Source organism: Poecilia reticulata, linkage group LG16, assembly GCF_000633615.1.
Source record: "Poecilia reticulata strain Guanapo linkage group LG16, Guppy_female_1.0+MT, whole genome shotgun sequence".
Taxonomy (NCBI): Eukaryota; Metazoa; Chordata; class Actinopteri; order Cyprinodontiformes; family Poeciliidae; genus Poecilia; species Poecilia reticulata.
This window is the reverse complement of record NC_024346.1, coordinates 31,025,833-31,042,382: the sequence shown is the minus strand read 5'-3', so window position 1 is coordinate 31,042,382 and position 16,550 is coordinate 31,025,833. Positions and strand designations below refer to the sequence as shown.

At 40.0% G+C, this 16,550-nt stretch overlaps 1 protein-coding gene across 1 annotated transcript in view; it reads left to right on the top strand.

The window, feature by feature from the left end:
• The window catches only part of ppox (protoporphyrinogen oxidase), a 31,816-nt gene that overhangs the window by 13,341 nt on the left and 1,925 nt on the right, over positions 1 to 16,550 (top strand). Inside the window, exons 3-10 of the mRNA XM_008432836.2 lie at positions 565 to 699; positions 1,264 to 1,379; positions 1,930 to 2,062; positions 5,390 to 5,534; positions 6,068 to 6,261; positions 11,793 to 11,853; positions 12,044 to 12,162; positions 13,047 to 13,160. Of these exons, the coding sequence (XP_008431058.1) occupies positions 565 to 699; positions 1,264 to 1,379; positions 1,930 to 2,062; positions 5,390 to 5,534; positions 6,068 to 6,261; positions 11,793 to 11,853; positions 12,044 to 12,162; positions 13,047 to 13,160 (1,017 nt within the window). The remainder of the gene's footprint in view (positions 1 to 564; positions 700 to 1,263; positions 1,380 to 1,929; positions 2,063 to 5,389; positions 5,535 to 6,067; positions 6,262 to 11,792; positions 11,854 to 12,043; positions 12,163 to 13,046; positions 13,161 to 16,550) is intronic.

The window sequence follows — 16,550 nt, the reverse complement described above, 5'->3', positions numbered from 1 at the left end:
TTGTCTGTCTGGATCTGGAAGTCCCACAGGATCTTAGCTCGGTCATTCTCCACCACTTTTGGGGGTGTTCCCCACTTTGATCTCGGGGCTTCCAGTCCATATTCTGCACAGATGTTCCTGTACACTATGCCCRCCACTTGGTTATGTCGTTCCATGTACGGTTTCCATGCCGGCATCTTGCAGGCACCCTTGCAGGCGCTTATGTTGTGTGTATATATGTATGTATGTATGTATGTATATATATATATATATATATACACACACTTGGATCATTGAATGCTTAGATGTATGCAACATCAATAGTACTCCCCCAAAAATGTATGAAAATAACCAAGCAAAGATCCTCAGTTTACTTTATTGACTATTCCTGGTCAATAAAGTAAACTGCTGCCTTGGCTACAGATGTAAATTATTTTTTGTACTCTAATTTAGTTTTGAATGTCCAGTTGTTCACTATTAGTGTTTGTCAATATTCTACTCATTTAAGTTCAAGTGCAATTTTAGGACAACTTTGAAGGAAAATGAATGAAGCCTGCAATGCATTTACCTGACATCAATCAACAGGTAATTGTTCTGGAGTCCAGCAGTCGTTTTGGTGGTTGGCTGTGGTCACTGAGGCGGTCCGATGGGGCTGTGTTTGAACTGGGACCAAGGGGGATCCGACCTGCTGGGGCAGTGGGAACCAACACACTCAATATGGTTTGTAACACCTAAGTGCTGCTGTTCTGAACATTTGCATCATAAACTAATAGAAACATGTTTATTGCTGCAGTGGTCTTAATATGGATTTGAGAGCCCAGGGATTAAACTTTAGATTTGATGCAGAAATGCTAAAAGATTTCCATTATATGAGAGATGAGCGTCTACTATAGACCCAACAGCCTCTAGACCGGTAACTGTGTCATAAGACGGGAAAAGTCTGGTCTGGTTGCTCGTTGGTTGATGGTCCTTAGGCATGAGAGTGTATCTGTCCTGTCCTGTTTCCTGTTCAGACAGAATCCTCTCATAACTGTGAGATTCAGTGCACAGGTTACATCACAGAGAAATTGATTTAAAGATCCTTCTTGTCAGTGTTTCGATTTTTCTCCCCACCATTAGCAGCATTCTATAAGGACTTCACTATTTTTTATTTAGTCTTTGTAACTGGAATTCAGGGAACAAGAGACTTAAATAAGGAGTATAGAGAAAACCATGTCTACGTTCATTAATTAAACTCTGAGAACTTGATTAATTTCAGCATGAATTTGATGTTTGTTTTTGCAGGTGGAAGGTCTGGGTCTGGAGGGAGATATTCTTCCAGTTTCCTACAATCATGTTGCCTCTAAGAACCGCTATCTGTATGTCAATGGACAGCTCCACAAGTTGCCTTCTGGAATAAGGTAAAAGGTTAGGAGTAAGATATCACCTTGAAGATTTTCCAGAGGAAGAAAAACAGATTAAGAATTTTTTTTTGTTAAGCTATACGTTCACTGCAGTTCAGATGACTCTGGGAACACAAGAGTCATCACAAAATTATGTGTCAGACAACCATTAAAACACAGATAAAACTTTTCAGAGAGAACTGATATGATTCTTGAAACTGCTTGGCATCAAGCACACCAAGATCCAAACTATTTTGATATTCGGAGTTCAGTTTATGGGTGTAAGAGGTAAGTTCTGCAGTTTGAAATGATATCACAACACTAAAGCTTTAAACAGCATCCATCCATTGTCTACAGCTGCTTATAAATTCTGGGTCATGGAAAGCTGGCACCTTTCTCCAGCAGTCATTGGGTGAGAGGCAGGGTACACTCTGGCAGATCACCTGTCTTAAAAAAACATGAAAACATGCTAAGCTCTGTGATATCTCAACCAGTCTTTCATCTCTAACAATCTTTGTGCTAGTGGCTCTTTTATCAAATTCCTCTCCCTCCTTGCTTTTTGTTACAGTGGAATTTTGAAAACAGTCGCTCCATTCTCCCGCCCCCTTCTGTTCAGTCTCCTCACTGAGATCTTGGTAAAGAAAGGAGGAGAAGAGGATGAGTCTATTCATTCATTTGTCTCCAGGAGGCTTGGAAAGGAGGTAAGGGGCCCACAACTACTTATCTGTTGCTGCATCAATCATTAAGATTGTTCTATTATAAGATCTAAACCTGATATTATTTTATTAGACAAAATTTTTAATTTCTCCAGACTGTCATGGTTTCTTGTTCACCACAGAAACCTGCATCTTTGTTGACACAAAGCTTGGTCCAGCTCTGACCTTGTGGAAGTTATTGCACCCTCATCTTTTATGGAGAACAATCAGACTTTGAGGTTTGGCCATGCTCACATGGTTTGATGCAGCAAAAAGCATTTGATAACTTTTGATCTCCAATGTCTTACGAGTATACTGATTCAAAATGAGGTCTACAAGTCTAAAGCTGTAAGGAATTTGCTCAGATATGTGGGTAAAGAAGAGAAAATGGCAGCTTTGATTCAAGTTTGCCAGAGTAGAGCCCTCAACCCTTGGCCATGAGGGTTCAGCCTCATGGCCAAGGGTTTAGAAGCCGATCTAAACTGTCTTTGGGTTTAGACCGTTAAGCTGAGTTTAGACCTCGGCTTCAAGAGACTATTTTTGTAGGCCTCAAAACATGGCCAATCATGACTTGGGCCTGATTGTTTCAATGCTGGTACAGGGCACTGTGGCGGTATTTTGCCACAGCCACCAAATATTTGCATGCATATCTTTTTAGGAGTTGGATTAATTTTCATCATGTTTAGTTTGGTAAAGATCAGTTCATATGAGATTAGAGCTGACTTCACCACGGCCACACCCTCTCGTTAAAAATCTGTGTTGGATTCCAAGTGGAAAGGTGTGAATGTCCACCCAGAGGACAGAGGACAGCCAACGATCCTCTGAGCTGCTTTTACGACCCTCTGCAGCCTCATCCTGTCTGTAACAGTGCAGCTGCCGTACCTCACTGTGATGCAGTGTGTCAGCAGAATCTGCATGGATGAGCGGTAGAAGGTCAACAGCAGCTTGGAGTTTAGTTTGTGCTTCCTGAGGACTCTCAGGAAGTGTAGGTGCTGCTGAGCCTTCTTGATGACTGCTGTGATGTTATCAGTCCAGGTGAGGTCACTAGAGATGAGGACGCCAAGAAACCTGAAGGTGTGGACCCTCTCCACACTCTGCGTTCATGTAGAGAGGAGCTGAGTCGGTGCTGAGCTTCCTGAAGTCCATGATGACTTTCTTGGTTTTCTTGGTATTCAGAGTGAGGTTATTCTCTGAACATCAGGCTGCCAGCTTCAGGACCTCCTCTCTGTATGCTGCCTCATCACCCTGTGAGATGAGTTTAACCTCTGTGGTGTCATCAGCAAACTTGACTGTGTTTGTTGTTGTGGGCCGGACTGTGTGGTGGGTGTAGAAGCTTAGTGTAGAGCAGAGGTGGGCAATCCTGGTCCTGGAGGGCCGGTGTCCTGCAACTCTTAGACGTCTCCCTCATCCAACACGCTTGAATCCAACAACTGAATCACCTCCTAAGTGCAGTCAGGTTCTCCAGAGTCCTGCTAAAGACCTCATTATTTGATTCAGGTGTGTTGAAGTAGAGACACATCTAAAAGTTGCAGGACACTGGCCCTCGAGGCCTGGAGTTGCCCACCCCTGGTGTAGAGGGATGAGTATCGTTGATTATAGGCGAGGTGGGATGACTGCCTGACTCAGGAAGAGGTTAAAGATCTTAGTAAAGATGGGTGCAAGCTGGTAGGGCACACTCTGAGCACTTTACAAGGTACTCTGTCTGGGCTGACAGCTTTCTTGGAGTTCACTGCCAGAAGCATCTGTCTGACATCATGCTCTTGTACAATGAGTTGAGTGGTGAAGGAAAAAGGTGGGAGAGGGGTTGGGGAGCAAAACGGTTCTGCTGGTAGGTTTCAAAACGGGCAAAGAAGTAGTTTAACTTCTTAAATTTACAGTTGATACCGTAAAATACCTAGAACGAGTTTATCAAAGTTTGACACATAAAATCACTAAAACCCTTTGATCCAAAATGGCTGATTTCCTGTTTGTTTTAGGATATACCTCCAGGAATTTTTTTACTCAACTTAGAGAGATCTCTATGTGTTCCTAACTTTAATTGTCTTCAATAAACGGGTCAGCCTGACTGAAGTTAGGGGGCACTGTTTCACCATTTGACCATTCCTATTTTTATGAATTTCTTTGTAATACAGAAATTTTATTGAATTTTGTGCAGATTTAGTTTTTGAGTATGTTTAGGCCCTCCAAAACATGTTTAATTTAACAAAAGAATATATTTTCAATTAATAATAGGCCATTACAGCGCTTTCATTGTTTATGCCTCATTAAAGCGACAAACATAATTGGGCATTCCTCACACCGAGACGCTGCTACAACCTGTGGGTTGCTGGCTCCGCCTCCTCGACATGTTCACTGCTTGACTGGCAGTACCAAACAGTACATAGCCACGAAATTGTGGTTTTTGCAATCCTTGAAAAGGACAGCTGGCCAGTCGCAAGTCACTTATCAAATAGAAATCAGATCTTGCTTGTTGGCGTTTGACTGATTTCCTGTTCAGTGGCGAAGGACTGTGAGAACTACAATCAAAAATGGAATACTTAGGGGTGCTGTGGTGGTGCAGAGGTAGAACACAACTCGCATATGGAGAGTTGTGTTCTCTCCATATGCAAGTTGGAGAGAACACAAGTTTGATGACCTTTGTTGCATGTCTAGCCCCTCTCTCATTACCCACTTTCCTGTGTGACCACTCTGAAATAAAGGCCACAAAAGCCAGTAGAACCTTTTTAAAACATTGAATACTTCCTGTAATATACATAATAATGTGACACAACTCAGCTGTGCTTCTCTGGACCTGTTTGGAACTGTTATGAGCGGGCCTGAAAGAGATCCACCATTAAACATGCCACCAAATGGCTGACTTCCTGTAAGCTTTGGGTTGTGGGTCTAGGAGGCTCTTCTGTGGTTCCTAATGGGTTTTAGTTGTGTTTTTAATTCCATAATTCTTAAGTAAAACAAGGCAAATGTCCTCTTGCACAATATATTAATAAAAATGTGCTTTAAGGTTGACAAGAATTATAGAAGGAAAATTTGGTGACGTTTACATGAATGAAGACGACTCTCCAATGACTTTGGAGTGTTTGAAGCCAATATTTTCAAATTTGCCAGAGATGTTCATCAAAGCACAACATAGTGCAAATATATCAAAATTGCCTACTTCCTGTTTGGTATACAGTACATTGCCATGAGACTGCTTTTGATTTTCTTTTTTACAAAATTTGGTGACTAATTCCATTAGTCCATTGATTTATAATGGAGAATAAAAAACACCACACTCGTATCTAATCAAATCAATAAATCTATTTGTGCTATTGAGTTGTTTTCCTCTGTGTTTAGTTGGCAGACCTAGCTATGGACAGTGTGTGTCGGGGTGTGTTTGCGGGGGACTGTAAGAAGCTGAGTGTGCGCTCCTGCTTCCCTTCGCTCTACAAGGCTGAGCAGCAGAGAGGTTCCCTGACTCTGGGCTTCCTGCTGGGCTCAGGTAAAGCACACACCTCCTTTTCCCTTCAGGTTCCAGGGATACCTTAATACTTTCCGGATGACATATCTCCCCAAATGTAGTGGAGTTCTAGGTTACTTCTAATCAGACAAACAGTAGTGGCTTCGCAGCCATAAAAACACGATCCTTTTCAGTCATGCCCTGTTCATTTCATTTTATGAAATCACTTTTTTTTTAGGCTAATGGATAAAATTGTCATTATCTTTACGCTCACATTTGCTTGTTGAAGAAAGTCCATTTTGTAAAGTTTTTCCACTTTTCTTTGTGGCAGATGATGACTATAAATTGTCAGTTTTCAACAAGTCATACTGATGGTGCAACCAGGCTCTGAATCTGTAAAACTGTATGTTCTATAAAATTCCATATGTTGTGGTAAACCTGACATGAACTGTATGTTTTGTGGGATATTATGTGTAGGTGTGTGATGCTAATTTGAAAAAATATCTTTTTTCTGCTCTCATATCAATGTGATCTTCATAGTTTAATTAGAATAAAATATGTTTGGAACCCCCCAGGTTCATCACCTGAGATTGTTCCTGGACATCTGGCTCAGAGAGCAAAGAAAGAGGCCTGGGCTCAGTGGTCTCTAAAGAGGGGAGTGGAAACCTTGCCAGAATCCATTGCTGAGTTTCTCCAACAGAGTGGCAAAGTGGAGCTGCACAGGGATGCAGCTGTTAGACAAATAATTCCCACAACATCTGGATGGAAGGTTTGTAAGAATATCATAACAACTATACCTGAATGTAGCATTGTAAGCATAGGATTCTATCATCTGCATTACTTTGCACTGATGGTTTGACAATGTACTTAGAAGTTAAGCCCTGTAGTGAAACGGTAAAGAAATTACCCAGGGCCAGGGTTGACCTGTAAATGATCTGTACTTGTACAGGGCTCTATCAAGTTCAGAGGACTCCGAAACACTTCACACTACATTCAGTTATTTGTACACACATTCACATGCTGATGGTGGTAAGTAGCGCTGTATAATTAAATCGATTCTTCGATATGTATTGATATTTTCCCCCCTCAGAAGGTACAGATTTTTTATCGAGTATCGATCCATTAAACCATAGGGGTCCACAAGCTATATGCGTCTTTTTAACATGTCTGACTTGTGACGGCTTGGCAGCAAGACTCCGCCTCCCCCAGTCTCACTTTCAACTTGTGCTTATAGAGCACATTATAAACTACACACCAGTTTTTAAATTGTGTTATTAGGCCAAGTAAAACCGGAGTTATGCTAAAATAAGTAAACCGTATTTTTCCAAATGTCAGAGAAATGTCAAAAACCGGCTATTCCGGTTATGTAACAGGGAATGAACTTATAAAGGTAAAAACGAAACGCGACATTAGATTCCTTTGTTTTTAGAAATCTCAAATCTTCAACAAATAATGATGGGCTGTATTTTGTTGCCAAGAAATGAAGTGAAGTTGCTCAAGTTACGGTGAAAGAGAAGTGGAACGGAGTAGCGGCAAAAGCAGTGAGATTGCGAAATTAATACATAGTTTGGATATTGGAGAGATCGGTGGCATCCACTTCATAATTTGTTTTTAGCTTAGTGGTTTCTATTCTGTATGTAAAGGATTACTTGAAGAACGAAGCACAGCAGGCAGTGGCGTTCTGTTTTGAGCTGGAAGACGAAGAGGGGAAACCCGCAGCCAGAATCCGCGGTGCTGCGAGGATTGCCATGACGACGATGGCAAATCGATCATTCATCTTAGTAACTGACAAACGGTATCAGAGACTGAGAGAACAATGAGATCCTGGCAGTCTGAGAAGCAGCTTCTCAGATATACAAGAGGGGAATGGTGGCGCTGCGCAGCTGCCAGGAGTCGATCACTGCGGGGTGAGGCAGAGCCACTCCCCCAGCAGCTAGTAGTAAACAGCTTACACCCACGGCTAACTCCGGGAGCCAAGGTAGAAAAGCCTTTTTCCCATAGTTCAAAAGACTTTATTTTACCCCCTTATCCCAATCAGAGTCAGGTATTGTGTAGTTGATGCTTTTAATCAGTTTTCAGTTAATTAAATCCAACTGAAAACTGATGAAATCCAAGTCGATGGAACACAAAATGTCACCAAAAATCACTCTGTCCCTCTAAAATCTTTCAGAAAATCATAAAAGTGTATAGAAGCGTATCAATCACAGAATAGTGTGATATATATCGTATCGTTAGCAGAATATTGTGTATTGTATCGTGAGATTATTGCATCACTACACCCCTAGTTTCAACCATAACTGACACTATATCAATGTTGATTCAACCATCATCTACATTTGGATCTACATGCACATCTGTGTTGATTTTATATTGAATCAAAGTTATTGAATCAATATTGATTCATGTATATTTTTTGGTTTGATAGGTCTACATCATGACATACCATTAAAAGTTTCTTCACTGGTGCTAAACATGCAATTTTGCTGGCAGATGATGGGTGTTATGATGTTCAAAGTTATATTACATTAAATATTTCCAAAAATGTGTGTACACAAACTTAGAAATGACAACATGGCATTAATATTGCGTTTTATTTAGGAAAACAAACAGATCTGTAAACATATTTGACTCCTTTGTAACTGTCAGAACAACAGGAAGAACAGCATCCATGAGGATAAACCTTGTACTGTTTGAACCAGACAAACAGTATGTGTTGGGGTAACCCAAGTTTGACTCTGGTTGGTGCCACTTTGGTACCTTGATGCCTTCCTCCCACTCTGGTACATAACATAGGTCTGAGAGCATACACACAAACCGTACGGTCCATTTGTACACTCACAGTTAAATTAATAAGGACACTCCAATAAATATTCATGAATATTTAACTTAATGTTAGTTGACATATAGTCACATTTACCTATGAAGCTGCAGCATGGGCACAAAACTATGCAGTTATTTTTCAATAAACATAGTTAAGATAAAAGTAATACCCCCAAACATTCTATAAAAGTTCTCAGAGTAGAATTCAATTCAGAAGCAGGTTGCAGACAAACCAGCAGCAAAGTGGCTGTGTGGATGGGACAAACCACTAATGTAAAAAAGGAGGTGGGCCACTCCACTGCTTGGAGTGACTTGTAGATGTTTTTGTGTCAACACATTATGCAGTCAGTCAGAAATAATATTTACAGACAAGTAAGAAAATGTATAGAAAGAAATCACTGTCCTCAACATGCAGTGCTTAATTTAAAATGTGATAACCCCGCGTTTTAATAAAAATCTCCCACCCACAGCTCAAAGAGGAAGATTGGAGGGGTTTGGTCTGACAAACGGCATACATTGATTCAACATTGATCAGTCGTTGTCATTTCAATCATTAGAATTTGTCCATAAAACATTGATTCAATGACATCTTTACAACATTAGTTAATTGGCTAGAATTGGATGATTATTTGATTGAAAGGCCACAAACGAACTTTGACACTAACTCTATACAAAACACCAGCATATGTGGAAAATTTATTTGCGGACTTCAATGAGCTTCTATCTCTCATATGTATTGATCACGATTGTTTGATAATTGTCGGTGATTTCAACATTCATGTTGACAACCCCCAAGACCGAGGGGCTAAAAAGCTCTGTAATATATTAGAGAGTTTTGGTTTAACACAACATGTCAAACAAGCAACACACACTCAGGGACACACACTGGACCTGGTTATCAGTAAGGGTGTGAATATTTCCAATGTCTGTAACTGATATTGCCGGGTCAGATCACTTTGCTGTTTTCTTTAAAAGTTTTTTATCCGTTAACCCACTTGAACAAAAAGCTACTATCACAAAACGTACTTTCACAGAAAACACAGCAGAAACATTTAATCAAATCTACTCTTCTTCCTCACCCTTTAAGTTATAGTGACGTAGATAAGTTGGTGGATGATTTTCAGTGCAAACTTTCAGATATCATTGATTACATTGCCTCCATTAAAGTGAAGGTTGTGACTGGTGGGAAGAAATCTCCATGGAGAAATACACAAATAGTTCAATCTGCAAGACAACTTTGCTGTAGGGCCGAACGGAAATGGCGTAAAGGCACGTTTATTGTGACATCTACAAGGAAAGACTACGTAACTATCACACAACACTAAAACATGCAAGAGAGGCTTTCTTTGTAGATGTCATAAACAAAAACATTAACAACGCTCGAGCTTTATTTGCCACTGTTGACAGGCTCACAAACCCTCCTATGACGTTGCCACCTGAACTTCAATCTATTGCCGCCTGCAACAAGTTTTCAAGTTTCTTTTTAGAGAAAATTCAAAAGATCAGAGGATTAATCTGCACATCCACTCTAAAGCCAGTACCAATGCTGTGCCTAAACAAAACAAATGCAGGAAAAATGACCCAATTTCAACTACTAAATTATAAAACCCTAGAAGAAATTATAAGTCAATTAAGCTCCAGTTCCTGCTGTCTGGATGTCCTACACACACATTTCTTTAAGAAAGTTCTGCCTGTTGTTGCTAATGATCTGATCCAAATAGTAACTCATCGCTCTCTTCAGGTGTTTCTCCCCCAGGCTTTGAAAGCAGCAGTTATCAAACCACTAACTTCTCATCAGAGAGGTCAAAGGTCACATGTGGTGTACCCCAAGGTTCAATCCTAGGACCCCTTCTTTTCAATATGTATATATGTACTGGCTAAGGTTATAACAGGACATAGGATTAGCTACCACAACTATGCGGATGATACACAGCTCTACATCACGATGTCACCAGGTGACTCTGAACCCATCCAATCACTGAATAGATGCTTAGAACAGATCAATGTGTGGATGTGCCAAAACTTTCTCCAGCTGAACAGAAACAAAACTGAAGTTATTATCTTTGGACCTAAAGAGGAGCGAACTAGAATCAATGCACAGCTTCAGTTATTACAACTAAAAACCAGCGATCTGCCCGAAACCTGGGATTGGTGATGACTTCTGACCTGAACCTTCAGAACCACATTAAGACAGTCACAAAGTCGGCCTTCTATCACCTGAAGAACATCTCCAGGATTAGAGGACTGATGTCTAAGCGAGATCTAGAGAAACTCATCCATGCGTTTATCTTTAGCCGCATTGATTACTGCAACAGCGTCTTCACAGGTCTGACTAATAAATCAATCAAACAGCTGCAGCTGATCCAGAAGCTGCTGCTCGGGTTCTACTAAAACCAGGAAGTTAGAGACATAACACCAGTTTTAAAGTCCCTCCTCTGGCTCCCTGTAGCTCAGAGAATAGACTTTAAAATACTGATGTTAGTTTATAAATCACTGAACGGTTTAGCACCACAATACCTTAAAGATCTGTTATTACTGTACCAACCGTCTAGACCCCTCAGATCTTCTGGTTCTGGTTCTGCTCTGCATCCCCAGAACCAGAACCAAACGAGGAGAAGCAGCATTCAGTTTCTATGCACCACAGATTTGGAACAAACTTCCAGAAAACTGTAAAACAGCTGAAACACTGAGTGCCTTTAAATCTCAACTTAAAACCCACCTGTTTAGAGTTGCTTATGGCTAAATTAGGTTTAGAGTGAGTTTTGATGTCTTCAATGTTTTTATGTCTTTCATGTTTTTAATTTCTTTCCATTTCTTTTCTCAATGTCTTCGTTTTTAATGCCTTTTTAATCTTTTTTTTTATGTAAAGAAGTGTTAAAGGTTTGAGTCCTTGTCAAATGGCGGTTTGACTAAAGAAGTTTTAAATGTTAGTTTTTATTTTGGCTTTTTAATTTCTTTTTATTTCTCTTTCTCGCTGTTTATTCAATGTCACATGCTGTTTTTATTTTAATTATGTAAAGCACTTTGAAATGCCTTGCTGCTGAAATGTGCTATACAAATAAAATTTGATTGATTGGTTGATCCACCGTCAGTCATCAACCTTAACCTTTAAATCAACTTTTTGACCATAATTCAACATTGAGTTACCATCGCTTGCTATCTGGGACACAACAACACAGATAGATCAGGCGAGAATCGTGGTAAGATTGAGGGACAAAATCTTTCCACCGTCACCACCACCATGGTGCAGCAGGACAGTAACCACGCAAACCGAGTCCATATTAAAGCTCTGATTCAGACAGTAAATGTATGATCCTGTTTATAATCTGGACATGCTTCCTGCAGTAGTCGAGCCTAATCAACTCCACATGTTAACTTGAATTGTCCTGTTCAATAAAAGGCACATTTTGAGAAGGTCAACAAGGATTGAAGTGCTGTTTCTACATCTATCAGTTTGTCCATTAAATATTTTGTGCGTAGGTCCATGTGGAAGATGGTGTAATATCAGCTGATCACATCATGTCTGCTCTACCAGCTAAAGGCAAGTGGGAACTGTTTCAGTTATACCTGAAGGGGTTGCTGATAAGCTTACCTTCTGTATGAACAACATGGAAGTTACTCAGTTGAATGTTGTCAGTAATTTTGATAAGAAATTGTAAGCATCTTGCGCTTTAAGTGGTAGCACACATTAAAACCTTTAAGAAACTAAATTGTTCTCCTGCTCCTTTCAGCCCTGTCCTGCATCCTGCCCCCCTCTTGTCAGGGTCTTGTCCAGCAGCTGCAGGACATCTCAGCAGTAACTGTGGCTGTAGCCAGTCTGGAGTATGAGGGCTCCATCCTCCCAGTAACGGTAAGGTCATCCAGACCCCCACTGTGCTGTATGTTCACACACAGGCCTGAATGAATGGGTGATTAACTGACTTCTGTAGCGCCTGAGAGCATGCTGAGGAAGTGTTGCTGTCATTTGAGCCAGTTGTGCTGGTTTGGCTGGCAGTTAGAAATCAACAGAGCCAACAGCTGAATTCAAGCCACAGTGCAGTGTGAAGCATGGTGGATAATGCATCATAAAATGGGATGTTTCTCATACGATGGTTTTGAGTTTATGGAAAGTCGCGGATCTAGGATCAGTTGGAGCCTTGAGCCTTCAATGTTTCCTGTTCTGAAGAGGAATGGTCTTCAAATGGCTGTTCTGGGCAAGATGGAGACCCCAAACACACCAATTAGTAAAAAGGATGCCAATCCCACACCAAGCTTGTGGCGAGATTATGGTGTGGCCAGCCCAATATGGGCTTTGACTCAATAGGAAACTTGAATGACATTCAAGATGGGAAAATAACGAGAACAAAAACAAGGAATGCAGAGGAACTATGGAATGTTGTCCAGTCTTCTTGGGCTGTAATACCTCTTCATAGGTGTTAGAAGCTAGCCAACTTTATGCAACACAAAACTGTTCAGTTCTTAAAGACAGTGCAGTAAAAAGGCTAGTTGACTGATTCACATGATGCATTCATCAGTTTGTTTTTAAGGATATTACACTGCTGTTTCAGCATATTCTATTTTCCTAATTTTCTGAAGAAACTCAAATATTTGTTTTTCTTCATGTTTGGATTTGAAACAGAATGTTGCATACTGTCACTGCATGTGTAAAGAAATTGTAGCCACTATAAGAATTTTGAGCTTTACTCACTTTTCTAAACACCCTGCTGCTATTTTCTGTGTCTCTGTTGTTGTCAGGGTTTTGGCCACCTTGTTCCTTCATGGGAAGACCCAGGTTTACTTGGGATAGTCTATGATTCTGTTCCCTTTCCTCAGCACAACAGACAGACTGGACAGACAACAAGACTGACGGTACTCACACACACATTCACACGCGGTTGTATATTTTACTATAAATCTGTAATTTCTTATATGTCTACTTGGAAAATATGTGACTGGAAGTTTGAGTGAAAGTATTTTAATAAGGACAGTGAACGCTCTGAAATCTGCAAGAATGGTTATAAGGCCCATGCAGGTTAAAACCTGTTAAGCCCGTGCTCCCTTGTGAGGGATCACTTTTCGAGAGTCTTCGGCTGTCTCCGTAAACAACCGCTAATTGTGATTTTTTTTATTTTTTTTTATTGTCCGCTTAGAAGGCTTTCATCATTCAAAAACTATGCCGCATACAAGTTTTACCCAAAATGTTATGGTTTTACGGCCAGGGGTGAAAGTAGTTTTAAATTCTTGGGGGTATATATATATATATATATATATATTTGTGTGCTTTGGAGTTTCTGTGCTGATGAATTTTTTTGCAAAGCGATAAAAGCTGGTAGCTCTTGAATTGCTACAAAATAAAGCTGTATTTCCTCCTTCAGCCCACTGGCTGCAATGTTGACACCTTGAGATGCCATGAGACCTAAATCCTGAACATCATGGCATCGTGCTGCTCTCAGCCTCCTGGCTGCGTTCAGTTTGTCATCTGATGCTGAGATCGACTCAAAACCTTCCCCGATCGACATTTTGCCCCCCTGCTCTAGCAAAACAGTTCAGAAACAATATGAAATGGTAAAAAAGTTATTTATTAACTTATTAAGTCGTTTTTTAGATTGTTCTTGAAAAACTAATCAGTCACGGCTGATTAGTGGGTGAACTCACGGCTCACAGTGAACCAGTTGATTCTTTACAGCTGACAGCCGCTCCTCTCTCTTGCAGGTACTGGTACCCCCACTAAACCTTTTAGGAGTACAGTACCCTGCTGTACCCCTTACTTTCACCCCTGGTTAGGACTAATTAAAATCAACTGACGGATTTAAAGGGACGTGTCCATTTAAATGCCCTGTGTTGAAGATTTTAGGTTATAATATGTTTTAAGAAAATCTCTGGCTCAATCTTCTCACGGATCCCAGGTTCTCCCAGCAGGCCGAAGTGAAGCCACACAGAAAACAACAATGAGTGTAAGACGTCACAGAATTTCAGAGTTTAATCCAATAGAAGACAACGTATGAAATTACATCAGAATCTGCAGAACAACAGAATCAGACATTCATTTACCTGAGACAAATGGAAAAGAAAAAGAAAGAAAGAAAAGCAAAGATGTCTTTGGAGAATTGCTAGAGCAAATCTGATTTGTTACTCCTGTGTACAAAGTTTTATAGCAAAGGCGTATTCTTGTCTTTAATTTATTCAAATAAGGCGTATCTTTGCTCATCCAACCAGCAGCTGTCTCTCTGACCCTCTTTAAAGTTAGAAACTCCCTGCAATTTGTTTCCAATATCAAACACCAGTTGTCTCCTTTATCTAAACACAGTGGAAGCAGAGCTTCTCCTCCACTGGCCTGAACTCAGGATGTTTTATGGCTTTTCACAGATCAGTGTGAAGCTGGAACTTCTCCTGATTGTTTCCTGCACAGACAAAGGGCAGATCAAACAATCTGCTGTAACTACAGGCAACATAAAGGTCAACAGGGCAGAATAAGTTATTAATCTGAAAACTACAATTAGGCTATTTCAATCAAGACATGTTAAGTTTTAAAACTAGCATATTTTAAATTAATTTTCTTAACATCTGTCAACAAACACGCATGTAAAAAGCGAATTTTCGGTCGGCTGACCGAAAATGTTGGGTATAACTTGACACAGAAGACTCTTAGCTTTGGATACTTGAAAATATTGGCTTTGTAACCTCACTTCAGAGTCGAAATTCACCTGAAACCCCCTCCCATGCTTTCTGAATGAGGTGCTAACGACGGCGCTTTCCTGCTTCAAAGATCACTCGAGCCAAGCTGATTATCCTCCCCGCTATCTTCCTGCATCGTGTCTGGAAGCTAAAAGCAAAATGGTGCGGAGGGGATTTCTCCAACCTGGCTTTGTGCAGAAAAACCCAGGCTTTGGGAACTGATAAAAGGGGCATTTTTCATTGTGATCTCTTACTTTATAGTATAATTTATATCATTTTATTGCTTTAGATTGAGGAATGTTCAGTTTTGAGAGGGCATGGAAGCATCATTCTGCAATTTAGTCTCTGATTTGTGCGTGATTTCGTCACAATGTCGCTCTTGGAGTCATTTAAAGAGCTGACGGTTCATTATTATGTACATTAAACAGTGCACAATTGTACAATTTGCATATATATGGAGTAAATGTCATGACCAAAGTTTATGTTATATGTAGAAAGTGTCATTCAGTTGTAATCACCCATTTAATTTGAACAGATTCCCAGTTATGATGTGAAAACACGTCACAGATATTTAGAAATGAGCCAAAATGACCTCTGCACCTGGGAAATTTCTCAGTAAAAAATGTCTAAAAAAAGAAAATCTAAATTTCAACTGATTGAGTCCAAATTTGGTGAACTTTTACACACTATGTAGATTTAAAAGTCTAAACTACTTTTTTATGTTAAAAATATTATTTTAGTGATGTTTTGCAATATTTATAAAAAACTTTTGGCAAGGTGAAAAAAAGCTAAGTTTATTATATTCTATCACTAATAATTCAGGCAGGGTAATAGATACAATAGTGCTTACACCAGGAAACCATTCTGTGATATCTTTCATTTACAGAGGTACCAAAAGTTTGCACTTTTATCTGATAACTGTGAGGCTATTATTTATTTATTTTTGTATGTTTTTGTTAGGTGGAAATTAATTTTACCCCCCTCTTGGGAGCAACAGGTTAATATGTGTGTGTGTGTTCAGTACAATATAGATGCATACACACCGTTTCCACCTGGATGTGGCCTCTGGCTGAAGGAGCCTCTAAGGCTGTGGTTGGTTCTTGACCTTTTTTGAGGTACTAAACCCACCAGTTTCATATGTGCATTCACTGAACCCTTCTGTAGTGATAAATAAAATATTTTTTTCCCCCAAATTCATGGGGTTGGGTCACCCAATGATCACCAAGTCTTCTTAAAAGGTAGAGTCTCTGAGATCAGTTCTACAAAATGTTTTCAGCACAGCTGAGCTGACTGTCCAGGAACGACCCAAAGTATTTAAAATGTGCCACAGTTTCAACAGGTTGGCCATCGAGAGAAACTGGAACCACTTTAAGGTCTTTAGATCATTTTATTAGCTCTACATTCTTAAGAGAATGAAAAAATTAATAATAAATAATAAAGACTTTGCGGTATTCTGATTTAGTAATGTAATTATATTAGCTGTGTTACCACCCCCACGCCACTAGAGGCAGTAGCAACACCGAAAATATGCGACTAAGGAGCAGATTTAGAAGAACACCGAAAGCTACAGAATTTGGTAAAAAC